Source organism: Zootoca vivipara, chromosome 6, assembly GCF_963506605.1.
Source record: "Zootoca vivipara chromosome 6, rZooViv1.1, whole genome shotgun sequence".
In the NCBI taxonomy this organism is placed as follows: domain Eukaryota; kingdom Metazoa; phylum Chordata; class Lepidosauria; order Squamata; family Lacertidae; genus Zootoca; species Zootoca vivipara.
Genome location: NC_083281.1, coordinates 95632964 through 95660439, shown reverse-complemented (window position 1 = coordinate 95660439; position 27476 = coordinate 95632964). Strand labels below are relative to the sequence as shown.

At 48.3% G+C, this 27476-nt stretch overlaps 1 protein-coding gene and 1 long non-coding RNA gene across 2 annotated transcripts; one reads left to right on the top strand and one right to left on the bottom strand.

Moving 5' to 3' along the window:
- The first annotated feature begins 1542 nt into the window (after positions 1–1542).
- On the top strand, positions 1543–19792 carry LOC132592357 (uncharacterized). The gene is made up of 2 exons (XR_009557832.1): positions 1543–1681; positions 14826–19792. It is a non-coding gene; the product is annotated as an uncharacterized LOC132592357 (long non-coding RNA).
- Positions 3655–26328, bottom strand: GPAT4 (glycerol-3-phosphate acyltransferase 4). The gene is made up of 13 exons (XM_035118111.2): positions 25991–26328; positions 19908–20667; positions 13032–13101; positions 12654–12951; positions 12297–12371; positions 10358–10447; positions 8512–8605; positions 7661–7776; positions 7355–7410; positions 6840–6925; positions 5448–5576; positions 5267–5346; positions 3655–4269 (listed from the first exon to the last, which is right to left on the bottom strand). The coding sequence occupies exons 2-13, from the start codon at positions 20070–20072 to the stop codon at positions 4161–4163; spliced, it is 1368 nt and encodes a 455-aa protein (XP_034974002.1). The 5' UTR covers positions 20073–20667; positions 25991–26328; the 3' UTR covers positions 3655–4160.
- Between the last annotated feature and the right edge of the window lie 1148 nt (positions 26329–27476).

Genomic DNA, 27476 nt, shown 5'->3' with positions numbered 1-27476 from the left:
TTTTCCCTTATTAGTTCCCCATTTAATTTAGATTTACTGCTTCCATGGAAAAGCCAATAAGTAGGAAAAACAGCAAAAATGGTAAAAGTGGATTACATTGGGAGGGGGAGGAGATGGGATGGCCTTTTGAGGAGGATGTTATTTGGACAATGCAAGAAACCTCCATGCCTGACAAGCTCTCATTCCGCAATAAACTGCCATGTGAAAGCTGACCTACATTCTCCTATAGGTGCTTTTGACACAGTAGAGAGCAGAAAGGTGAATCTACAAGGGCAGGCTCAATACCACGTTCACATACCAGCTTTCAAGTGCAATTTGTTTTCCCCATGAACCAATAAGCAAATATTGCCTGGGATTCACCACTGGCCTTTCAGACGCTATTATGATGATAGGGCAGCCTTCCCCAACCTGGTGCTCTCCAGATGTTTTGGACAGCACCAAACCTGGTGAGGGGTGAGCCAAAGGCGAGGCTGTGCTCTTGTTGGAAGGCCTTCCCTTTCGCAGTTCCCGTGGCAATGAGGAAACTAGTTCCAAGTGTGTGCCAGGATGCGGGCCACACCCTCCCTGCTGCTGCTGCATTTATGATGCTGCCTCCAGCTCTGCTTGCTCCTTCCCCAAAGGGATTTGGTAGCTCTGGAAGAAGGTAGTGAAAGCATTGGGTGCAGAGGTAGAATACCACACAGTGGTGGCCGATGCCCATGGGGACTGGAAGGGCAGAAGTTAGGGAGACCAACAGGAGGGCCAGTCAGAGCCAAGTAATTCCTGGTTTGTCCCCATCTTTCTCCCTGCTTAGTTCTACAACACTGAGACTGAAGAGGAATCTGAACAGGTTGCAAGTGGGGGTGGGGTGGGCAGTTCCACTTTTTTCTTGCTAACAGACCCAAAGCTGCCGAATGAGGGTAGTCACATTGCCTGTGTGCTGTGTGAGAAATGGTTGCTGGCAGGAGCAAAATGCTATGATTCAGGCCCAGATTGTGAGGTTTTGCAAAGAATAGCCCTGGCAGAAGCACCTACAACTGCTGGCTCATGCGAGCCCAGGTGCTCTCCTCCTTCCAAAGGGTGCGAGAGGCAATGAGAGAAGCTGGCCTTATCATTGACATCCAAAAACCTCTCACCTTGGCCTCTTGAGTCAAACCATAAAAGGCAGAGTACACTTTGCTTCCCCAAGCCATGGGGCGTGCACATTCATGGGCTGAGAGCAGCAGAGGCACCAAGACAGAAGACACACACCCCTTAAGTGCTTCTTGCAGGAGCAAGATCCTCCTTATCAAATGTGGGCAAAGTTCAGGGTTGAGCAAACACAAGGAGGACTGGGCTTTTCCCCAGGGAGGATCACAGCAGCGTTCTTCTCCCCTGCTCAGGAAATGGTGAGCACTTGGTGGGGAGCAAGGAGACACATCTCCTGCCCCACAAGACTCAAGAGATCCTGACGGGACCCAGAGCCGTTGCAGCTGCTGGAGGAACAAGAGCAGGCTCTCAACTCAAGGAAGAAGCCAAGACACAGGTGGGGGCCCTGCAAAAATGGGGCACAAGTGAGGACAGGTCCTTTCTAGAAGAGGTAAAGGAGAATTCACTCTACCTGCCTTGGTAACTTTTTTGCATGCTCCGACGGAATCCCTGAATGGGAGCAAAGGAGGATGGTTGGACCAAAGCCACACCAAACAACTCCCCAAAGAATAAGGTAAGTCTTTTCCCTGATCCGAACATATAGTTGGGCCCTGCAGTTGCCTGCTGTTCAGGCTCAGTAGAGGCACATAGAATTATAGAACTGTAGTTGGAAAAGACCCCCCAAGGGTCATCTAGTCCCACCCCCTGCAGTGCAGGAATCTTACCTGAAGCATCCATGACAGATGCCCACCCAACCTCTGCTTAAAACCCTCCAAGGAAGGAAAGTCCACCACCTCCCAAGGAAGACCGTCCCACTGACTCTTTCTTTTTATTAACCTCTTATTTTGGAAATCCCCCCATCAGGTTGGGCATAATGAGGGAGGGCAAGTTAAAGGGGGGGGGGGTGATAAGTCTGAAGTGGGCCAAAGAGAAGATTGTGGGTTCATCTCCCTGAGCAGGTAGACAACTGCACTTCCCACAAATATTTACAGCAAGACCTTAAAACGCCAACAGTAAAGCTGGGCCAACAACTGACCCCCCAATCCACCTGGCTGCAATTACAGAATGGAGCAGCCAGAGCAGAAGCCTGAGACTATTTTTTTGAAAGCCAAGTTTCTCCCCAAAACAGAAAGCAGGGGGAGAGGAAGGTCGGCTCCCATCTCTTTGGGTGTGGGCCCCTTGTATCTCTGCCCACCCCCCTCGCTGCTTCCTTGGCTTACTCTTTTTACTGATTGGTGGCAAAATATTCCAGATGAACTGACAGTGCCAATACCCCACTCTAAACCCTAAATACACAGAACTCTGTGTCCTGGCATGCTTTGTACTGGTGACTGGATACCAGGCCAATGTAGGATTGGTCTTGGGTGCTGCTGAACTTCTGCCAGTGAGCCAAGGAGCCACCCAACAGCACAGCTCACTTTGAGGGAGGAGAAAGCGTACGACACCATCAACTCAGCCCGCTCCTGGAAACGGAGGGCCTTTCCACACATTATGCCATGGCAAGCCTCAAACGTGAGCTCCCAAACCCAGAACTCCTTGTTCAGTTCGTCCACTTTCAGGCCCACAGGCCAAATGCCATTGGTGGATGCCCATAACAAAACCAGTCCACAAGTTCCCCGACTAGAGCTGCTCCTGGCTGTTCTGCTGTGAGCTGCAGGAGTAAGCAATGTCTTTGGAGTGGGCAGGCCACTCTTTGCCCAGAGAGGTTCTGAGCACCAAAGCTTATTCAGGAAGTGGGACAGATTGGATCATTCTGGTCTCTTGCCAGCTTCAGAGGGTTTTGCTGCTTCCATTCTATTTGAGAAGGTAGGTGGGTTAGGAATGCAAATGCAAACAAGGATCTGGCTTGGGAAAGGGCCCAAAAGCTCCCACTTGAAGAAGCTGAAACACGCCCCCAGCCCCAGCTTGGCTTCTGAGTGCATTGCTCCCTCATGAGCCATTCTGAGTCACCAGGGGCAGGAGGGCAGGTGGAGAGCAGCCCAGCCCAGCCCACTGTGAGCAGCAAGCCCTGCTTTCACAATATCAGTCCTAGGAGACAAAGCTGGAGGCAAGGAGATGGACTCTGACTTGGTCACATGGCAGAGAAGACTGCTTCTGACTCAGGGCCCTTGACTTCAGGGTCTTATGCTTCTGTCTGCATTAGCAGATGTTAGAAACCAACTTTCTTCAGAGGCCAGAATTAGCAGGGGTTGCTGTGGGTGAAACTCAAGCCACAGTTCTATGTGGCCTCTCCCTGGAATGGGCAAAGCAGAATTCCCAACCCAGGGTCACACCTTTTCATTCTATAGTGGTGATATTTTCTGTGTCCCAAACTGACCATCTCACCGCCCTCTGACAGAGTGCAGCCACTTCTGCACCCAGCCAATGGGTCCAACTAGGACACAAACACACAAAAGATGCCAAAGAGGAAGGGTAAAGGCCTTGTACCTTCCTTAACCTGGCACTTCTTTTAAGGAGGCCCCTTCCCAGTGTTGGGAGCCAAAGTGCTGCACCATCTTTGCAGTTCCATTTGAAAAACAGCAGGGGGATTAATCAGCACAAAGCCTACATCTCTATATATTTTAATTTAAAAATGCAAAGGGACCCTATGCAGTCTCAGTCAGTTCTCTTTTTTTTGGGGGGGGGGAAGAGAGAGAAAGAGAGAAAAGACAGACTACAAAGAGGTCTGAGCCTTTCCCTGGGGCTGCAAAGGGCAGAGGAAGCTGCTGGGGCCCCCGACCACAGGCAGCAGGGGCTCCACAAGTCCAGCTGCCCTTGTAAGCACAGCAGCTTCCAGTGCAGGCACACATGCGTACGCACACACGCAGGCATTCTCCAGCATATGCAAAAGGTGGGGCAGCCCACCCAGCCACTCCCACTGTGGGAAAAGTTCTCCACTGTGGCTGTCTAAGCAGCGAGCCAAGCCGTTGCAGCTGAAATAAGGCCTCTTGCTGATGAGCCTCTGGGCAGCACCACCTTGGCCTGGGGCGGCGGCTCAGCCAAGCATGTGCTCCAGAAGGCTGGGAGGAGGCGGAGGCTGTCAGTCCTGCAGCAGCCCCTGCGCTCCACAAAGCTCAGGAGCGGCTTCGGTCCTCATGGTTGCCCACAACCATTTTGCTGTAGAGCTTCTGCTGCTCTTCCTTGAAGGTGTCCTTCACCTTTTCCCTCTTCAGGCCTCCATCCCTAGAAAAAGAGAGAGGGAGAGGGCAGATGGAAAAGAAAAGAAAATTACTCCCCTGTTGGCTAAAAGCACCAGCGTGCAAGAGGGAACGTACAGCCCTGGCAAGCAGGGAACAAGCAGGCAGGGAAAAACTGCACTTGCAAATTTTATTCACAGCCACTGTGTGCAGATTTATCATGTGGCAGTGCTAAGGAGGGAGCCTCAGGCGCATGCGCTTTCTCCATCACAACCAGTACCTTCAAGGCTGCTTGGCCCAGCCTGACTCCCATAATCCATCCATTGTGGGAAAAGCTCAGCAGGGGCTGGCTGCACTGCAGGCTACAGGCTTGTTGGAGGTGCAAGCCGCAGCTGAGGCCAGTGTCCATGGTTCTCCCCACCCCACTGGTCTTTAAACAGAGAACATCCTACGCAGGCTGCAGTCTTTACCCTCCCTATTCTTTTCCAGCTTAAAATCAACCTCCCCACATCTTTTAAAGGGGAAGGAGGCTTCTTCTACTGACATACAACTGATTTTGAGCTCTTAAAAATGTCGTAGGAAGAATCATGGAATTCTGCATAATCAAAGACTTGGAAGGGACCCAGAGGGTCATCTATTCCAAACCCCTGCAATGCATGTAGACTGAGCCCAAGGAAGACATAGATTTAGCCAGGATAGAGTCCCATCCACATCTCAACATGGCTGTGATACAGAAGCTGCCTTATACGAATGCGGATCACTGACTGATCTAACCCAGGAATGTCTACCCTGACAGAGGCTCTCCAGGGTTTTTAGAAAGGGACACCTCCCGTCCTGCCCAGACATGCCTTTGGGGACCTTCTGCAGGTAAGATGCTCTGCCACCACCGGGCTACTGTCACAGCCCTTCCCTGAGTGGGCAGAGCTCAGAGGCAGCGCTGTTGCTTTCCAAGCAAAATGTGTCCAGAGCACTGGGCCAGGTGGACCAATGGCGTGACTCCCACCTTCGCCCCATCCTCCCGATCCACCAGCATCAGGACTCACCACAGGAGATCCACTAGACCCCCTTGCCTAGCAATGGCAGACTTCACCCGATTGGCAAATTGCACAGCATCTTCATCAGGCTAAAAAAGAACAGAGGTTGGTTGGAATTGGCAGAAAGGAGCCTGGTGGGGGTGGCTGCCATTTCTCTGACAACAGCCCTACTCCAAATTCAGGTACCCACCTCTCTGGTCATTGGGGGCAGGTACCAGACACTGCAAACTATAGCCCAGCTGGTCATCATCCTGAGCAGATAAGTCACCATGCCGTATTTGCTGCTGTTAAAAAAGGCGTCTCCAAATTGGGGATCATACTGAAGGACAAATGGAGGGAAGGGAAAAGATAGAGAACTCAACACCTCCTGAAAGCAAAAGAGGTTTATGCCACATTCAACACACGGCAAGAAATGTGCCTGTAGGAACTGCCTTTCAAGAAGGGATTTCCTTATTGGAAGGGAACTCAAGAGGCATCCAGTCCAACACTGCAACTACAGAATCCCTGACAGATGTCCACCGGACCTCTGTCTAAAAACTCCAATAAAGGATAGTTCAACACCTTCTGAGGAAGTCTGTTCCACTGTTGAACAGCTCTTAGTGTCAGAAAGTTAGTCAGAATCTCTTCTTGTAATTTGAATCCACTGGTTTGGGTCCTACCCTTCGGAGCAGGAGAAAACAAGCATGTTCCCTCTTCCATGTGACAACTGCTTGAGATATTTGAAGATAGCTATCATGTCTCCTTTCAGTCTTATTCAGACTAAACATACCCAACTCCTCCAACCCTTCTTCCTCATCAGGCTAGTTTCCAAACCCTTGATTGCCCTCCTCTGCACACCTTCCAGCTTGTCAACATCCTAACAGCAGTGCCCAGCTCTTCCTTCAAGGAGCTCAGATCAGTTTACATGAGATTATCCTGTTCCATCCTCACAACAACCCCATGAGATCAGTAAATTAGGCTGAGAGAGCAACGTGCCCAGTTTTCACTGTGGGGAAGACCAAGTGTGGGGAACCTGCAAATGTTGCTGAAGAGCTAGAACTTCCTTCATTCCTGGCCACTGGCCATGCTTGCCGGGACTGATGAGAGCTGTAGTTCAAGAACATCTGGAGGGCCAAAGGTCCCCACCCCAGGTGCAGCTGAAATTCCTCTGCCTGTGTGCCATCATGCAGTGGCCTGCCTTATCCAACTCTCTACATGCTCATTCAAGTTTTGAATGTGCCCCAAACAAATGGATCTGAAAATTAGTCCAAATGGGCATAGTGTAGTGGGGAATTCTCCTATGAAAGTCCCGCTGAATAAATGGGAATCATTCCAAGGTAGCTTATCTGCAGAACTCCCCAGTGGAACGTGTCCAATGTAGAGCTCAATAGTAAATACTTTCAATGGCATAACAGGCTGAGAGGTTGTGAAATGTTGCAGAGCCTGTGTTGCATAGTACAAGATTCTGGAACCTCTTGCCATAAATTCCCAGGATTTCTCAACTCTCCAGGATTCCTGGCTCCACACAGTGGCATTATCCTCCAGTCCCCAAGGCCTACCTAGCAAGCTTCAGGGTGCTTTGCTCAATGGCAACAGCTCTCACCTTGATAGCAACAGGATAAACAGTGGCATCGATCTCAAAACTCCCTTTCTTGAACATCATCACAGAAGTGTTGTTGATACAAGTGCCTGTGAAAAGAAATGGCCGTTTCTGTAGGAACAGGGATCACCAATGGTGAGACAGAAGACTTACCCATGGGGGGCGGGTGGGGAAGCCTGTGTATTTGTGAGAATGAGGCATAAATCAATGGGCTAGCTTTCAATGAAGTCTGAGTGGCACATCCAATTTCAAACAGAACGTATTTTCAGTGCTGAACCACGCCAAGCCAAGAAGTTGTGGGCCACAGAGATGCAGGGATAGAGCGGCCTTCAGTCTCTACCCACCAAAGTGGCTGCTTTCTGTTAGGTACTTGGAATTCAGGACTGTGAGTCCCTCCAGCCTTTACTTGGCTCTACAGTTTATATGTTTAATGGGATGCTTTCATCCGTCCTGTGACTGGGGCACCATGACTATAGAGAGCCCTGGGCCTTAACCCACCTTCCTTAATTCTTGCTTACCTTCAGGGAAAATAAGGATGGGCAATTTATTTTTATCATGAGCATGTTCAGACAGCCTGCAGGTAGAAAGGAGAGAGAGAGAGTGTTTGTGTGTATCACTGAGAGGTACATTTCTGGCTGAACCAGAAGAAGATTCCAGCAGCCCCAGCAACCACCAAGCATGCACCTCAACGTCAAATCAGCCAGGTAGCCAGGTCTGCCACCAGTCAAGGCTGCAACTCCCCAGACCATATGCAGCACAACCCACAAGCCTTACCTGCTGACACTTTGCTGGGCATATGGAGCAGGGACAGATTGTGCACCCACCTTTTAGCCACCAGGTGGCGATCCTTCACCTCAGAGCGTTCAAACCAGACATGGGGACAAGCCTTGACCATGGCCCTCTGGATTACCCCCATGAGCCCCCCATGGACCTGGCCCACCTGAGGAACAGAAAAGAGGTCATAGGTCAGTCAGGGTGTGGGGGGAGACTTTGGTTCAGCAGCCTCCCATTAAGACAGCCATGCCCAAACATCAAGCAGCTCTACTTGCAGAGGAAGATACCTTTGTCTGTAGAAAACTCTCCATCCCACAGGAATGCCAAGCATTAAGGAAGGTGAGAAGGTGGGACCTGACTGTTACCCACCCATCATGGAAAGTGGGAGACACCTGTTCTCCCTTTGTCCAAAAGCACAGGGTCTTCAGGTAGGGCTGCAGAGGAACACAGGCCTCTCTTGTGCAAATAGCTGCAGCAGACCACCCAAGCACCTGGCATTCTCCTGAGACCACCAAGGGCACCAAAGGATTCTCCCATCTGCCTGCAGAGCAGCTCCCAAGGTTCAGGGGAAAGGCAGGAGCAGCGAGGAGAGTTCCAACGGCCTCCACATTCCTATCTTATGACTGTTCCTTTGGGTGGTGGGCACATCATAGCAGCATGAACAGAACCTGCTTCCTCCCCATGGCTCTTGGGAGGGGCACATGGACAGATTGGTTAAAAGACATCCCAGTGCCACCAATGCTGCCTGACAGAATTGGGCAATGGCCCTGATTTTTCAAAAATGAATCCAGCATTTTCAATAAATGTTATGTTCAAGAACCTTCTGGTGCTACACAGTGATCCTCCTCACACACACACACACACATGCACATGCCCAGCCAGTGGGGTTCTCCATCCTCACCATAGCATAGTAACCATCACTGGCCAGAATGATGACATCAATCGGGGATGTGTGGTTAGCCACACAGATTCCTCCATTGCGGGGTCTGTTTTCCCTGAAGTTGGGAAAGAAAAAGAGATTAGCCAAAGTAAGAAGAAAAGAGAAAAAAGCTAAAGCACAAGCTCAGCCTGTCCTGGGAAAGCATTCAGCAGGGGGCCTCCTTCCATGTGTCCTTCTTCCCCTAATTTCCATCCTTAAGGAACAACCAACCTCAATGCCCTGCCACACAGATAATGGCACAGTTCACACACAGGAGATACAATCAGGTGTTTGTGTGTTCTGAACTTAAAAAACAAACAATCCTGAAGTTCTGCATCAAAGAAACCTCAGATCTATGACCCATATAAATTGACTGTATCTGAAGAAGTGTGCATGCACACGAAAGCTCATACCAAAATAAAAACTTAGTTGGTCTTTAAGGTGCTACTGAAGGAATTTTTTTATTTTACCATATAAATTATATTAATTTGAGTCCCATGTTTGCACAATGTATTTTGACATTGGGGACAGTGGCAGGTGACACCGATTATCCGGCTCAAATCTGGGTTTAACCCTGACTTTCAGAAGTAAATAGGCCTTGGTTGCCCCTGTATCAGGGGAGTGCAGCTCTGTTACTATGACTCAATCTCTCAGAACTTCCTGACAGTAAGAGCTATCCAACAGTGGAATTTGCTGCCAAGGAGTGTGGTAGAGTCTCCTTCTTTGGAGGTCTTTAAGCAGAGGTTTGACAGCCATATGTCAAGAATGCTTTGATGGTGTTTCCTGCTTGGCAGGGGGTTGGACTGGATGGCCCTTGTGGTCTCTTCCAACTCTAGGATTCCATGACCACTGAGCATGGTATTCCCCTGAGACCGACTCTGCACAATGGGCATGGGAGGCAGGCTGCTACAGGAGTTCTATTCCTCTCTGATATTCCTCCCCATGAGAGGAGCACTTTAAGAGTGTTCATTCCCTGGCACCCCTTCTAGGGGATTCCACAGAGCACTATTTTGTAGCCAATGCCATTTAACCTCTATGTGTTTTGGAGCACAGTGTCATTAGCACACTGAGGACATGCAACCCCATTTCTCCGTAACATCAGAATCAGGAGAAGCTGTGCAAGCTCTAGGCAAGCGTCTTTAAAAGCAGAGGAGGAGCCTGGGAAGTGTTGGGGCAGCATCTTTGCTTATGCCCTGTATTCTAGAATACAGCTTATGAACGGTTGAACAATGTATCCAGTACTTAGAGCGGATACTGAGGCCATGTGCTGATTTAATCAATAAGGCTGGGATTTCCTGAGCCAAGTTTCCATCTTTCATCTGAGGGCAGGAACCAGGACACAGAGATTCATCAGGCACCCTTGCTTTTGACTTTCACATTTCTCTTGAAGACTTTTTTATGTCAACAGGCCTACGCAGTTGCTTAAAATGTCCCTTGAGTAGCCAATAATTTTAATAATGCTGTGTTTCTCCGAAAATAAGACACCGTCTTATATTTGTTTTTCCTCAAAAAAACCCCACTATGTCTTATTTTCAGGGGATGGTCTTATATAGCTTTGTTTTGCTTCCGCATGTTTCAGTGTTGCTTACTGATGTTTTGCTGATGCTTTATTTAAGAAGACATAAGGAGGGGCTGTAAAGGCCCTGATCGCACCCTCTGACTATTGGGATTCTTGCTCAACCACCTTCCTGGCTTCTCACTCTTTTTGCAGCCATAAGATCTAAAAACTTGTTCTCTCCTCTTTCCCTTTTTAAAAATGAAAGCCACAGAAACAGCCAACACACAGGCGCCAGTGTGTACTACAACCTCCCTGCCACCCCCTCCATACCGGTGGTGGTAGGTGATGATAGCTGTGAGAGCTCGCACACAGATCCGGTAGCACATCAGGTGAACATGCCTGCTCAGGAACTCTTTGCACCTAAAGGGCAAACACCTGATTAAATCAAAAGTGGTTGTTGTGGCTATTTATTTATTTATTTATACATACTCCTCCCTTTTCCCTAATAAGGTACTCAGAGTAGCTTGCAGATAAAATAGGAACAGCTAGAAAACAGAAAACAACTATAAACTGTAATAGAATGCTTAATATTAAATATTAAAACTATGTGCACATGTTTCTTTTAAAAACCTATTAAAAACACACTACCACAACAGCTATAGCTTTGAGGTCTCTGGGGAAGTAACCATCTATGTCTAGATGCCCCTGCTTTCATGGGCGTAGGAAGGGGGGCAGGAGGGGGCAATTGCCCCCCCCTAGAAGCAAAGGCTGAGGGGCACAGCAGTGTGGCAGCCCCAGGCTCCCGCTCCCGGCGCAAAGTTCCAGAGTCGCGCAGGGAACGCGAGCCTGTGGCTGCGTCCTCCGCGCCTCCCAGGTCTTCGGAGGAGGCGGCCCCAGGCTCCCACTCCCAACGCGAGCCTGGGGCCGCCTCCTCCGAAGACCTGGAAGGCGCGGAGGAGGCAGCCACAGGCCCGCATTCCCTGCGCGACTCTGGAGCTTCGTGCCGGGAGCGGGAGCCTGGGGCCGCCTCCTCGGAAGACCTGGGAGGCGCAGGCCACGTGGCCCCGCCCACATTTCCGCTGTGGCCCCTCCCCTCCCGCCCCTTGCCCCCCCTAATTTTGATCCTGGCTACGCCCCTGCCTGCTTTCCTCAAAATACCGGTAGCATTACAAACCTAGAGAAAAGAGTAATAATAATAAATCTTTAATACGGTCAAAGACCAGCAAGAAAGAAAAGAGTAAAACACACATCTCCAAATGGCCACATACCAGGCAACCTTTAGCGCCTCCCTCTGGAAGCAGTTGGCTTTCAAAATCACCACCCAGATAGCACTACACAAGTAATCCAAGCGGGAGATAACCAGAGCATGCACCACTCTGGCGAGGCAGTCCGCAGGCAGGTAGGGACTCAGCCTGCCTACCAGATGAAGCTGATAGACAGCTGCCCTGGACACAGAATTGACCTGCGCCTCCATGGACAGCTGTGAGTCCAAAATGACTCCCAGGCTGCGCACCTGGTCTTTCAGGGGCACAGTTATCCTGTTTAGGACCAGGGAGTCCTCCACACCTGCCCGCCTCCTGTCCCCCACAAACAGTACTTCTGTCTTGTCAGGATTCAATCTCAATCTGTTAGCCGCCATCCATCCTCCAACTGCCTCCAGGCACTCACACAGGACCTTCACCGCCTTCACTGGTTCTGATTTGAAAGAGAGGTAGAGCTGGGTATCATCCGCATACTGATGAACACCCAGCCCAACCCCCCCGATGATCTCTCCCAGCGGCCGCATGTAGATGTTAAAAAGCAGGGAATCCCCCTTTGGACTGGTGCGACTCAAGGGGGTTGGGGTGAAAGGCAGAAAGGGCAGCCTTCTGGATATACTGATAAGCTCTGAGCTTTTAGTTAGAATGGCCTCATCTTAACAGAGTTCTATTTCTCCTTTGCTCTGCCTTTTTAAAAAGATTCTTGCTTGGTTATTCAAGTTTTCTCGAGATGCTGAGGGCAATTCCCCCTTCCCACCACCCAAATGGAGAAGAATACCAAAGAAATAGGTCTTGTCCACTTTTGTTCCACGTTTAATTGCCTGAGGGCAAAATGCTGATATGAAGGTTGGTTCAACAGACCAGAGAGACAAGAGCAGAAACAGGGAGTCCACATTTAAATCCATTAGTTTTCCTCTGATATTAAATCCCTTAATCCTGAATCCTGGTACCCAAAGCCAGTTAAGAGTATTTCAGCACCTGTTGCCAGGGGTCCACTATTGAGAACTCACCTTCCATTGGGCAAATAACCCACCATGGTTGTGCCAGTCACCAAGAGGCTAATGCCAGTGAAAGCCAGAGCTACCCTGCAGAGGGATGGGGGGAGAGAGATGAGAACCCTGAGGAGGCAGGACCACCAGCCAATAACATAGTTCCACCATGGGGCAGGGACAACATGAACATTCTGCAGCAAGTGGGGAGGTTCTTCCAGATGCTGCTCGGCTACACTCCCATCGTCCTTAAGGAGCAGGTGGGCACTGGAGTCCAACAATGGCTGAAGGGCCACAGGTTCCCCATCCCTGGTGGGGCCATCACCCAGCTCAGTCCTCCCCAGGAGAGGCCCCAGGCAGTGTCAGGCCCGGCCCTACCTGAGTGGCAGGAGGAAGCAGTAGCGGATCAGGACACCCAGGCCCCAGAGGACTGTCAGGCGCAGGCTGATGTAGTGGAAATTGTAGTTGGTCCTGCTCAGCAAGTTCCAAGACTGCAGCTCTTCGGCCGAGAAGCGCTTGGTCACCTCATCATCCATGATGGTCTCAATGCCCTTGCGGCAGAAGTAGAAGATGTCAGAGAGTTCAAACTCGGGGGCGTCCAGGGCCTTGCTGCTCCCACTCCGCCGGATCTCTTTGATCTCCTCCTCCAAGGAAGTGGGCTCCTTTGCAATGATCCCTGCAGCAGATACACAGTGAGGGGAACGAAACCCGGCACACACACCCTCCTCCCCCAGAGACGGCAGCAAGGCCTCTTACCATTCACATAGGGCTTATAAAGTGGGTGTTTCTTCTCTTTGGCCCCACGCTCAATCCTCAGGGTTGCCCACTGCAAGACAAGAGAGTGGAAAAAAGGAGAACCCTACGAATCACACGCAACTGACCTGGAACTCACTCCTGTGAAATGTGGCAATCCTCAGCAGTTTAAGCTGGTAAGATTGCGGGCAGCTGAGATAGGACCCCGGAAAGCCACTATGAATCAGGGGGGGCAACACCAGGCTAGCTGGACCAGTGGCCCATTTCTGCAGAAGGTCGCTAGATGTCTCCTCACTCCCTCAGATTTGGAAAGGCAGCGACTTAGAGGAGAATGGACAGGACACAAGGCTGCTTTGCCTAGTGGGGTTTGTTGAGCTCCCTGCTCTGACAAGGGCAGACCTGGCCCCTCATAATAAACAAAAGCCTGTCTCACAGGCAAAAAGGATGCTTTCACTGGTTGCTGGCTTAATCTGGTTGTGGATGCCTTTCTCTGGCTGCAGTGCCTGGTTTGTATTGACTGTTTTATTGATGACAATTGAAATGCTATTGTTGCTTACTGATGCTTGTAATCTTTCTTTCTTTTTGTCCTCTCAGAAAAATACAGCCCATGAAATGCTTTAAATAAATAAATAAATAAATAAATCCCAATCAAATTCTGGGAAGGATGGGACTGGAAAAACAATCTGTGGACCTGGGTCATAACAATAGCGGCCCATGGAGACTTCCAGCCCACTAAGCGAGAGACCTGAAAAATAGGAAAGGGCTGCTCCAGAGTCAAAGCTTTTCCAAAGCACTGTATTGGCCCGAATATACGCTGCACCCAAATATAAGCCGCAGCTTTAAAATTGGAGGGGGAAAAAGAAAAAATACCTGAATATAAGTCACTCCCTTCCTCGCTGCATACCGTAAGGTCGCAAATATAAGCCACACTTTAACTTTTCATGGTTAGAATTTGGGGGGAAAGTGCAACTTATATTCAGGCCAATAGGGTATTTGTGGAAATAAAACAGCAAATCCTTGGAAGTTCAGGAAAAGGAAAACCATACATGCACACATATCCTTCCTCTAGCTGACTTCCAAGTTACATGAGGAACAGCAAGAAGCCAGCTTAACCCAGTCAGGGCCAGAGCTCTGCTTGTTGCCTAATGCCATTGCCAGCTTTTGCCTACTTGACCTCTGGAACTGACATGAAGCAGACTGCTGGTTGCGGCAGAAGATGCCCTTCAATGTGGCTCATGCAGGGACCCACATCCTCTTTGGCAGATTGATGCAAAATGGGAAGTGCCACCCTGCCCTGCCACTGCTCCTGCCCACTCACCACCCCCTGCCCATACCTGCCACTGCAGTCACATGCGCTGCCGGGCACTGCCAATTTCAAACAAGATTGGGCTGGTTTTTGGTGAGATCTTGTTCAAAATGGCTATTGACGTTGTTGGTGGAGGCAGTGGGGCCCCCTTGGGAGTGCCGCCTGGAGGGCTTCTGCCACCTGAGGCAGTGGCCTCACCCTGCCAAATTGCTAGGCCAGTTCTGGGTTCACGCAACCTAGCCAGGCAAAGTTCTCCCTGCCCTGCCACCTCCAGTGCTCCTAATTTTCTGCCCCAACCAGGCACACAACCCTGGGCAGCTTTTCAAGTGATTGCCTGAAGCCAGCCTCATTTCCCCCTTATGCCCAGGTCAGCCTCTCCCCTCCAAAGCACCATATACCCACACAACTGGACTCCTGGTTGCCTTCTGTTCCTCCTCCTCCTGCATTAGTACACAGCTAAGGACTAAAATGCTTATTTAACTTATATGCAGAATTCATCATGTGAAAGGCAGGACTAGATGAATCCCAAGCTGGAATTAAGATTGCCGGAAGAAATATCAACAACCTCAGATATGCAGATGACACAACCTTGATGGCAGAAAGTGAGGAGGAATTAAAGAACCTTTTAATGAGGGTGAAAGAAGAGAGCGCAAAATATGGTCTGAAGCTCAACATCAAAAAAACTAAGATCATGGCCACTGGTCCCATCACCTCCTGGCAAATAGAAGGGGAAGAAATGGAGGCAGTGAGAGATTTTACTTTCTTGGGCTCCTTGATCACTGCAGATGGTGACTGCAGTCACGAAATTAAAAGACGCCTGCTTCTTGGGAGAAAAGCAATGACAAACCTAGACAACATCTTAAAAAGCAGAGACATCACCTTGCTGACAAAGGTCCGTACAGTATAGTTAAAGCTATGGTTTTCCCAGTAGTGATGTATGGAAGTGAGAGCTGGACCATAAAGAAGGCTGATTGCCGAAGAATTGATGCTTTTGAATTATGGTGCTGGAGGAGACTCTTGAGAGTCCCATGGACTGCAAGAAGATCAAACCTATCCATTCTTAAGGAAATCAGCCCTGAGTGCTCCCTGGAAGGACAGATCGTGAAGCTGAGGCTCCAATACTTTGGCCACCTCATGAGAAGAGAAGAATCCTTGGAAAAGACCCTGATGTTGGGAAAGATGGAGGGCACTAGGAGAAGGGGACGACAGAGGACAAGATGGTTGGACAGTGTTCTCGAAGCTACGAACATGAGTTTGACCAAACTGCGGGAGGCAGTGGAAGACAGGAGTGCCCGGCGTGCTATGGTCCATGGGGCCACGAAGAGTCGGACACGACTAAACGACTAAACAACAACAACAACAACAAGGACTAAAATATTTAGGGCACTAAACTTGCACCACACACCCAAACTCCTCCCTTTTCTCCACCAAAGTCCAATGTAGGAAGCACACAGCCATCTCCCACTGCAGCATTTCTCGATATGGTTCTGAAATGAGGATTCTAAAACTGGTTAAGACACGCTTCTCAGAGTTCAGAAGAGTCTGCCCAAAGCTGCAATAGTGATCCACATGCACTGAGCCGGTGTAAGGCAACAATTAAGCAGGGTTGAGCAATTCAAAACAGGGTATGCAATTGGACATGCCACTCTCTTTGAACACCTCACCTCTAAACGTATGTTTAAAAAGACATTTACAGGTGAAACTTGAAAAATTAGAATATCGTCTAAAAGTTCATTTATTTCAGTAATTCAACTTAAAAGGTGAAACCAATATAGGACATGCAAAGCGAGATATGTCAAGCCTTTATTTGTTGTAATTGTGACGATTATGGCATACAGCTGAAGAAACCCCCCAAATTCACAATCTCAGAATATTAGAATTTTAATTGAATCAATAAAACAAGGATTGCAAATAGAACAATATTGGACCTCTGAAAAGTAGAATTATGCATATGTACTCAGTACTTGGTTTGGGCCCCTTTTGCATGGCATGCCCCTCAGTGCGGAATGGCATGGATGCCATCAGCCTGTGGCACTGCTGAGATGTTATGGAAAACCAGGATGCTTCCATAGCGGCCTTCAGCTCTTCTGCATAGCTCGGTCTCATGTCTCCCATCTTTCTCTTGGCAATGCCCCATAGATCAAGCACAGGAATCCCATGGGCACTGAACCAGGTTTTGGTACTTTTGGCAGTGTGGGCAGGTGCCAAGTCCTGCTGGAAAATGAAGTCAGCATCCCCATAAAGCTTGTCTGCGGAAGGAAGCATGAAGTGCTCCAAAATCTCCTGGTAGACGCCTGCGTTGACCCTGGACTTAATGAAGCACAGTGGACCAACACCAGCAGATGACACGGCTCCCCAAATCAACACAGACTGTGGGAACTTCACACTGGACTTCAAGCATCTGGCATTGTGTGCCTCTCCATTCCTCCTCCAGACTCTGGGTCCTTGGTTTCCAAATGAGATGCAGAGGTTGCTCTCATCAGAAAAGAGAACTTGGCACCACTGAGCAACAGACCAGTTCTTTTTTCCCTTTAGCCCAGGTAAGACGCTTCTGATGTTTTTTTCTTGTTCAGGAGTGGCTTGACAAGAGGAATACGACATTTGAAGCCCATCTCCAGGATCCGTCTGTGTGTGGTAGCTCTTGATGCACTAACTCCAGCCTCAGTCCACTCCTTGTGAAAGTCCCTTGAATGGTCTTTTCCTGACAATCCTCTGCAGGCTGCGGTCATCCCTGCTACTTGTGCACCTTTTTCTTCCACACTTTCCCCTTCCACATAACTTTCCATTAATGTGCTTTGATACAGCACTTTGGGAACATCCAACTACTTCTTCTTCTTCTTTTGTAATCCATTTTTATTCATTTTTCATATAATAAAACATATATCTACATTTTCCATAGTCCAAAATACATATACAACATTTTTATATAATAATTTCTCATTACTATTATTTCTTGCTGAATATTATCTTCCTGTATCGTAAGCTCTTAATGTATCTCTATATTTACTAAATAAAATCAAAAAGAAAAAAGAAAAAGAGAAAAAAAGAGAAGGAAAAAAAGGACTTATTGTCAATTCCTTGTGCAGTATTCTTCTGACCACGAGTGTACATAAATCAATATTCTTTTCATATTACTTGTCTGTTACACTCAAACACCATTTTACATCCTTTATTCCCCCCCCCACCTTTTCTTTATCATTCAAAAGCTGGCATAGTTGTCAGTATGTTACAATATTTTTGAACGTACTTCTTATATCCTCCCCATTTTTCATTAAATTGTTGTTTTGATTTTCCTCAAAGGCTATTTGTCAATTGGGCCATCTCTGTGTATTCCTGTAATTTATTTGCCAATCCATGATTTTTGGAACCTCCTGTTCTTTCCACTCTTTTGCCACATGTGGAACATATCACCATTATTCCCTCCACATCTCCAGCTTACATTCGCCACCTGTTCATACATTTTCGATAGTCTAGAGGGAGTTAAATACCATCAGGGTACCATTTAAGCATGTTCTCTCTAATATTATAATTTGCTGTAAATTTCAACATCACTTTCCACAGATTTTCCCAGTCTAGCATCATGATAGACTGTCCAGTGTCTTGAGCCCATCTTATCATACCGTAGAGGCCTTTACTTCTTCATACATTACCTCATAGTCTAAAAGAAGTCTATACATACTCGATATAATTTTAGTTTTCTTATTTAACAACTCTTTCTCCAGTTTTGATGTCTCATTATTAAATCCAATTTGTTTGTCTTGTTTATACTTTTCAAACAATTGGTGGTAACCGAACCATCCAGAAACATGTTGTTTTACATCTTCGTATTTTTTAAGTTTCAATTGACCATTTTCTTCTATTAATAAATCTTTATATGTTACCCATTTCCTTGTCATATTTTTCTTTTTGACTGCAACTGCCTCTAATGGTGATACCCATTTCGGAGTTTTTGGCTCTAGATGGGAACATCCAACTTCTTTTGCAATTACCTTTTGAGGCTTTCCCTCCTTATGGAGGGTCTCAATGATGGCTTTCTGCACAACTGTCAGGTCAGCAGCCTTTCCCATGACTGTGATTCCTACTGAAGGAGCCTGAGAGACCATTTAAAGGCTCAGGAACCTTTTGCAGGTGTTATGGATTGAGTAAAAGGTAAAGGGACCCCTGACCATTAGGTCCAGTCGTGACTGACTCTGGGGTTGCACGCTCATCTTGCTTTATTGGCCGAGGGAGCTGGCGTACAGCTTCCAGGTCATGACTAAACCGCTTCTGGCGAACCAGAGCAGCACATGGAAACGCCGTTTACCTTCCCGCTGTAGCGGTTCCTATTTATCTACTTGCATTTCAACGTGCTTTCGAACTGCTAGGTTGGCAGGAGCTGGGACCAAGCAACGGGAGCTCACCCCGTCACAGGGATTCGAACCGCCGACCTTCTGATCAGCAAGCCCTAGGCTCAGTGGTTTAACATTCTGAGATTGTGAATTTGGTATTTTCTTCAGCTGTACGACATAATCATCACAATGACAACAAATAAAGGCTTGACATACGGTATCTCGCTTTGCATCCTATATTGGTTTCACCTTTTAAGTTGAATTACTGAAATAAATGAACTTTTCGGCGATATTCTAATTTTTCGAGTTTCACCTGTAAGAGCATCTGTTGTGTGCGCCGGTTACCAACTCGGGTGAAATTGAGCTCAAATGGTGTTGATGTGGTCTACTGCAGAACACTTTGATTTGAAATCACTTTAGAAATAGTAAATGTATTGCTGAAACCAGCTGACAGAAGGGCTGGAGAGAGACAAGAAGAGGAGAGAGGAGGGTGCGCTGGACCCCCAAGCATGTTTCCTAGATGGAGTTAAGGGTATGCCTGTGCCAGCCCAGAGCTTAAGAGCCTGGCAGAATTAATGATTAGAAAGAGAACTGGACCACACAGGCCCATGGTATGCATTTAGGTTCCAGGAGATGTGGACCTCAGGGAAACAAAAAAATTGATGCAGAGCAGAGGCACTTTCATCAACTGCTCTTCTCTCAATTGCTAAACTCAACATGATATGTGATTTGCTTACGCAAGCACAGTTGTTCACACAGCTGCCCATCACAAGCAGACGGGGGGGGGGGGAGGGTCCTGCCTCCCAAACCAATCACAGCCCATATAGAAAGTGATCTGGACGGTGTACCCACTCCTCCTCAGGGAGAACCTTTTGTGAAAGGTGGTCCACAAAGCCCACTCTTAAAACTCTAGCAAAACTGACAGGAGTGCTAACGGGCTGTTTGACCCTACCCTCCGATCTGGAAACTCTCCCCCCTTGCTGATGCATGAGGAAACTTTGTAGTGACTTATTTAGTAGCACTTTGCACCTGCTCAGTGTCATCTTCGTTGACTCCGACGTCATACGTTCCAGGGCTAAGTCTTGGCACTGACAACAGCTATAAAGCCTTGCTTGAATGTCGATTGCAAAGCCTGCTGCTGTCAAAAAGCTCTGAGTCACCCTGACTGCTGACACATCCCATCCAGTGGAGGGTATTAATTCTTGCTGCCTTCCACTCACAGCAACATCAGGAATCTTGACTCACCTGGAATATCTGCAGCAGGGTTCTCATGTAAAGGCGGCGGATGCCAAAGGAAACCCCAAAAATGGCTGGCACAATGATGAAAACCAAGAGCAGAGTGAAGAGTACGGTCAGGGAAATGCCCAGCAGGTTAACCACCAAGCTATCAAAGGGCAGTAGTAGAAACATGGCGAGCGGCAGGCAAGGCAAGCGCCCTGTGGGATCCCGAGGCAGGCAGAGAAGAGAGAGGGTGCCTGGGCAGTCAGCCAGTTCTCATGTCAACCAGTGGCAACTTTGTGTGTGCGGAAGGTCCCTGGCATTTCACAGGTGCCATTTCAAAGTTCACACCCTTACTCCAACAGTTGTGGGGTGGTGGGGAACCCCCATGATCCAGTCTGGAAACAGGCAACAGAGCAAAGAGAAACGGCAAAGGCTTAAGAGGACGAAGGTCACACGAGGAGTGCCACAACAAAGTGCACCAAGGGCAAGGAGAGGTGTGCCCGGGAGCAGTTCCCAGGAAGCTGCAAGGATGAAGCCCCTCTGAGCTGTCAAGGGCATGAAACGTCTCTTTGCCAGGCTGAGGTGAGCTCCTTTTCTTGCCCAGCATTAGGAGGAAAGCCTGGTGGGCTACAGAGCTAGAGCTCTCGCCACTGAGACGCAAGGGCCAGCTCTGAATCTCTCATGGAGTCTGTAGCAAGTGTCATTTCAAGGGCGTCTGGGTTCAAGTCACAACTGGCAGGTGCTTCCTCTTCTTTGGAAGATGCTCATTCACAGGTCTCAAACACTAGAGGAGGAAAGAGAAAGGGTCAGGCACACCATGCCACTGAAATATCGGAACAGGAGAGGGGAACGTAAGATAAAGAGAACAGAGTCAGCAGTTACAGGACAGCAGAGAAGAGGAACCTCAAGAGCCTCTCGCTAAATGACAGCAAGGAGAAAACTTGGGAAAGATCAACTCATCCTGCCAGTCATATCTGTGTATTGTGGACAAAGGTCCACTAAAGTTACTAGTCCACAAACATTGCTCCCAGCTTGTCTACTTAATGATTATCTGTGCTAATCATTTGTGGTCATGAAAGGAAATGAAGAAGACCTAACTTTTGGACAACTTCCCTGCCTAGTTGGCTACAGGTGATTCTGACTTTTTTTTTGGGGGGGGGGTGACCAAGCAAGAAGCAATTTACAAGCCAAGTACATTAACATGCAACTATTTTGAAACCTAAAATGAAACCTATGAAGAGGGACAGAATGTGTTCTGAAATGGAACATGTTCTACTGCTTTATTTTCCTGTGTGTGTGTGTGTGTGTGTGTGTGAAGATTTCCTTTTTCTAAAATTGAACTAGTTATAGGTAGGTAGCTGTGTTGGTCTGACGTAGTCGAAACAAAAAATAAAAAAAATTCCTTCCAGTACCCTGTTTCCCCTATTTTAAGACGTAGTCATAAAATAAGCCATAGCAGGATTTTTAAGCATTCAAGGAATATAAGGCATACCCCGAAAATAAGACACAGTGATAGGTGCAGCAGCAATGCTGGCAAGACACCCCCTGAAAATAAGCCATAGTGTGTTTTTTGAGGAAAAATAAATATAAGACAGTGTCTTATTTTCAGAGAAACACGGTAGCACCTTAGAGACCAACTAAGTTTGTCATTGGTATGAGCTTTCATGTGCATGCACACTTCTTCAGATACACTGAAACAGAAGTCACCAGATCCTTATGTATAGTCAGAGGGTGGGTAGGGGTATTACTCAGAAGGGTGGTGGGAATGGGTGATTGGCTAATAGGAGTGGTAAACCTGTTGATGACTGTTAACGACTGCAATTGGTCTTACAGGAAAAAGCATGGGGTGAGATGGCTAAAGATACCGAACTGTTTCACGAAATGAAACTGTTGAACTGTTTCACAAAATAGGTACCTATATACTCGAGTATAAGCCTACTTTTTCAGCTACTTTTTCAGCAAGGGGTGAGATGGCTAAAGATACTGAACTGTTTCACAAAATAGGTACTGTTTCACAAAAATGTGCTGAAAAAGCCGCCCTAGGCTTATATTCGAATGAGGCAGGTAGCGGGGGAGAAAGGCACAGGACCAGGGGTTCGGAGAAGTGCTGCCCTGCGACTCTCCGAACCCCCGTCCTATGCCTGCTCTGTGCAAGGCGGCTGACAGCTGGGAAAGGCATAGGATGGTATTTATTTTAATTTTTTTATTTTTGAAATTTACCAGTAGCTGCTGCATTTCCCACCCTCGGCTTATACTCGAGTCAATAAGTTTTCCCAGTTTTTTTAAAGGTAAAATTAGGTGCCTCGGCTTATATGCAGGTCGGCTTAATGAATGGAGACAATGTTTATTTAAAAAAGACTCCTGTAGCACACAGGATGCATCTGACAAAATGGGCGTGAGTTCATGAAAGCTTATCCCATAATACAAGGCGCCACAAGATCCTGTTTATGCTGCAAAAAACTAACACCGCTACATTCCTGGAAATATTTATTTATTAGAATTGTATGTACATTGACACACACACACACACATGTTCTAAATACAGGAGTCCAAAGTGTCTTAAATTGTAAAACATATCTATAAAAGCAATACTGTAAAACAATACTATATCATTAACACCATTTGTAACACTAGAGAGGTCAACCATCACCCTTTCCCAAAGAGCCAGGTTTTAACCAGCTGGAAAAATGGATATAGCATGGTGGAGCCCCGTGGGCTTCCTTGGAAACGGCTTTCCAAAGTATTGGTAAAGGTAAAGGGACCCCTGACCATTAGGTCCAGTCATGACCGACTCTGGGGTTGCGGCGCTCATCTCGCGTTATTGGCCAAGGGAGCCGGCATACGGCTTCCAGGTCATGTGGCCAGCATGACTAAGCCGCTTCTGGCGAACCAGAGCACGCATGGAAACACCATTTAACTTCCCGCTGTAGCGGTACCTATTTATCTACTTGCACTTTGACATGCTTTTGAACTGCTAGGTTGGCAGGAGCTGGGACCGAGCAACCCCGTTGTAGGGATTCGAACCGCCGACTTTCTGATCAGCAAGCCCTAGGCTCTGTGGTTTAACCCACAGCACCACCTGCGTCCCTTAAAGCATTGGTACCATAACGCAAAAGGATCTGCTTCCCAAACTCACCCACCCACCACCCTTCAGTGGTGGCAGATGAGCAGGACCTCAGGAGCTGATCATCATCACGGCACATGAGCCAATGTCCCTTAAGGTCCTCAGTCATTTAAGTGAAGTCCTAGCACTTTGAACTGGGCCAACAATGTCACAAATTGATAATTTTCAAAGGTTTTTCAGGTTACTGTCCTTCGGGTTAGGATGCAGTTAGGAAGGCACAACCTGCCCCTTGGTATCAGGCAGCCGCCTTCACTGTCTTCCTTTTGGAGCCTGCTGAAGACATTCGTATTTAGACAAACCTTCCAGGTGTCTAGAAAGCTTGTATGAGTTTTAATTTGTTTAGTCTATTTTACTGTGGCTTTAGCTTTCTGTTTGTCTTAAATTATGGTGTAATTTTTTAAGGGAGTTGGCACCTATGACTATCACAACATTCTCTTCTAAAAAGTCCACCTTCAAGATCGCCTCACTTGAATTCCTTATAATTTTGGAGTTGGAGGTTAAGAGTTCCTTTCACAGAGAGACCCCTTTATGATGAGATGCAGATATGCTTTGTGGAAACTGCTTGAGTCCATATTCTGGGCTAAACTTGAGTGGGATTCACACAGAACCTGATGAACAGCACAGTCCTATGCAGAAGTCCCACAAAGCTCAGTGGATTTATTTCCATGTAGAGTTTAGGACTGCAGCCTTAAAAGCCTTAAATAATTTCCTTCACCTCTAGCATTCCTTGGAATCCAGTTTTGGACATCTGCACCTGCCATTTCCCATGTTGCTTTCTGTGGGCAATTAATGTTCAGCTACTGCAATGACCTAAACTTTAACCAAAGGAAGTCCTTGTTTATTCTTCTGGTAAAAGCAAAGTCAGATCCTCCTTGTTTCTCCAAGGTACACGAATACTTTGGACTGCCCCTAAACCCACTAGGCTTCTGGTTAGCCACTAACCTAGTATGAAGTCACATTAAGTCAAGTAAAGCGGTACCTCGGGTTACAGATGCTTCAGGTTACAGACTCCGCTAACCCAGAAATAGTACCTCGGGTTAAGAACTTCAGCTTCAGGATGAGAACAGAAATTGTGCCGCAGCGTAAAAGCCAACTTTCGTTAATGTGAACAAACCACAAACAGTAACCAAGACTTGTTCTTGGCTGACCTCTCATGGTTTGCTTAGGGGACAACAAACATCAGAGACATTATGGCAAGGCAGACTATGGCCTGTTCCCCAGCAGCCCAGCAGCAGGGGAGGAGCAGAGCAAGAACGTTTCAGCAGAGGCACAAGCACATGGTTCACTCACATTAACTCAGTTTACTCTTAGCTATGGCTTCAAATGATATATGAACTGGGTCAGTATGTGAAGCAGGATGCTGGATGGGCCTTTGGGTCTGATCCAGCAAGGCCCATCTTATGTTCCTGTTTAGAAGAGTCAACTGACTGGTTTGGGACCAAGGGTCAATTTAAGCAAGAGGCTTCTAGACTATCTAATTTAACAAAGACCTTTCCAGCCTAACTGGTTTGCTAATGGACATTCATATATCTGCCATGGAACTTGCATGTACTGCAGGATTTTCTGGGAAATGTCTGGGGTGCCCGACTTCGTGCAGGTGGCTGCCTGAGCCTTGCCAAGAGGCCATGTGAGCTGCCAGGGGGCCTATTCATCCACTGCAGCTGCCCAAAGCAGCAGATTGGAAGGAATGGAAAGCTATATTCCAAGGAAGCTTTTTGCTGGTGATAGGACTTCCCTGTGTTTTGATCATGGACTGCTTCTGGACTTTGTCTCACATTGTATCTGTGTTTTGTCACGGGACTGTGACCAGACCTTCCATTTTGCATTGCTGCTGTAAGTGGATGTGGGGCTGCTAGGTTTGGTTTCATCTGAAGCAGGAGAGTAACCAAATGTTGCATTATGGTTCCTGAGACTGAGGAGATTTTTTCTCTGCTTGGATACCACTGAATACTATTTTGACTAAAAATGACAGACTGAACACTTCAAAACTGCACTGATTTTAACCCAATTTGGCAGGATTACATAATATAGTTTACTTGACAGCCTGAGAAGGAAAATACATAATTTCCTTTCATTAAGAAACCAAAAAAAAGTAATTATCCATTTATAATGGGGAAACTCAGCCAGGTGGGCGGGTATAAATAATAAATAAATTATTATTATTATTATTATTATTATTATTATTATTATTATTATTATCTGTGTTTTAAGTGTGCTGTAATTCACCTTGCAAGTGACTTTCAACCCTGAAAAGAGGGCTAGAAACCCATTAATTTTAATCTTATTTTCCCTTTAACAAACTGGCACCACCCCCATACATGCACATTGTACATGCATATTGTATTTCATACACAGGGTGACTGACATCAGTCATCATGCAAGTCAAGAGTGTTGAGCATCAATTCTGGGAGGGCATGGAGGGGAAGAGGGAAGAGGCAAGCTGGTGGGCAGTAATAATGCAGTAATTATGATCAATAGCAAGAGTAATGATTAATAATGTGATCAATGTCATAGGCAGTGGTTTGATTTGATTCGATTCCCTGTTAATAACCACAACAGACCATAGCTATGTTGGCTCATAAGGGGGAAACCCTCCAGCAGCCACAGCTGGGCAGCACCTTTGGCCCAAAGGTTCACCCCCAAGGGTGCCAAGGCTCCCACTTCTCCAGGAAGACAGGAGCAGGACATGGGATGCTGCTGCTGCTGCTGCTGCTTTTAATTGCTCCCCGGCTCCCGCCCCCTTCGCGGCTTCCTGCAAGGCGTCGAGGGGCGACGTGCTGCTATGGAGGCCCCCAGCCCCAGGCAGAGGCTGCCCCCCTGCGGGGTGAGAGCGGCTGCAGCGGACAGGCGCGATTCCCCCGAGGCGGTGGACGGTTTTTGCCCGTCATGGGAAGCCGCCCGGAAACCCACACATGGAGGAAGTGAATAAATGACACCACGAACAGATCCGGACGTTCAGGAGGCCCCCCTCCCACTGACCTACCTCGCAGGGTTGTTCTGAGAAACACGCGCTCCCGCCTTCAGCAGAGGAAGAGCAACGTACACGTGTCAACGTCACGCAAGCCTGGCGCCGTCACGTGTGAATGGCGCCGTCCGCGCGCTCGCCCAGCCGCCCCGTCCCAGGCCAGGCCCGAGGGAGGCGGCAGGTGAGGGAGCCAGGGGGGGGTCCTCCAGGGGAGGGGGCGTGGTCTTGGCGGAATGGGCGGGGCACTCGCCTGCCTTCGCTCGCTCGCGCTCTGCCCCTCCCCCAACTGGTCCGGCTGAGGTGAAAGAGGCGCCGCCGCCGCCGGAGCCAGGAATCGCGAGCTGGTGCGCCTGCGCGTACAAACCGCCGTCGCTAATACGTCACAGCGTCACCAGCCGGGTGACTCGCAGGCGCCGGTCGCTCCGCCCACCAGGGACGCCCTCGAGCTCCGCCTTTTCGCGAGGCGGCCAATCGGCGGCAGCTTTTCCAGAAGTGCCGCGAGCGTCCAATGAGAACGGCGCTCGGGTTGAGGGAGAACTCACGGAGAAGGGGCGTCATTTTGTGCGCCCGTAGCGCGTCGAATAGTTTTCCTAACCCAATTCCTCCTTCGGAGGACATGTCGCTCTCCCGCCGCGACGCAAAAAAGGTGGGCGGGGCGGAGACACGTAGCGCGAGGTTTACGCAGGCGTCGCAGCACGTGCCTTGGAAGCCCCGCCCCCTCCTCAGTGACCGGCCTCTCGCGCCCAGCTGTGGTTGGACTACAACTCCCACTGTCCCTTGTTAGGGGGGCCAGTGGTCAGGGATGGTGGAAGTCCCCAGGTGAGGGTCATCTAAGCCCAACCCCCCCCCCGCGATGCAGGCATCTTTTCCCCAACGTGAGGCCTCGAATTCACGACCCGGAGATGAAGAGTCTCATGCTCTCTACCTGCTTGCTAAGTTGTGTTATGAGAATTTTGGGCCCCGAAATTGGGTCCGATCCCGGGCGGAATCCCGACCCCGACAGGAACGTTGTTTTTGCAACCCCCCCTGCCGAAATCTGAAATGACAGAGACCGAGACCAGAGTATAGTTGAGAGCAACGCTGCTAGTTAAGCCCAATCCGTTTATTTAATAAAGGCTGTTGGCAACGGGGTTTTCTTGCTCTCACGACGGGCGATGGCGAAGAACCCCGAAGTAACAATGGGAATTTCAGACATTTATACAGTTTGGTACAATAAAGATAACGGAGAACATAGCATCATTTGGGTGCGGTGAAGGGAGGATGTGTGGGGTGCGTGTCAGGAAGGGAGGGGTAGGCCTTCATGATCTCTTGAGTGGATAAGGTAAAGTCTGTAAAGGGTGTTTCCCGCATGTTTTCTTGCCCTCGGGAATTCTGCTAAAAGGTGATGTATTTTTCTTTATCTGTAGGTCAACACGGAGCTTACGGGAACCGCCTGATGAGATTCGATGGCCAGAACATTTGCTCTACGCCCTACAGCTTTATTTGCTCGATAAAATCTTTCTTT

Bases quoted from the DNA above. Each gene is read 5' to 3' on its own strand.
- GPAT4 (XM_035118111.2), bottom strand. From the start codon at position 20,072: ATGTTTCTACTACTGCCCTTTGATAGCTTGGTGGTTAACCTGCTGGGC. The intron at 13,102-19,907 runs GTGAGTCAAGAT...CTTGTCTTGCAG, and splicing joins CCCTGCTGCAGATATTCCAG to TGGGCAACCCTGAGGATTGA. The intron at 12,952-13,031 runs GTAAGAGGCCTT...TATCTGCTGCAG, and splicing joins TTATAAGCCCTATGTGAATG to GGATCATTGCAAAGGAGCCC.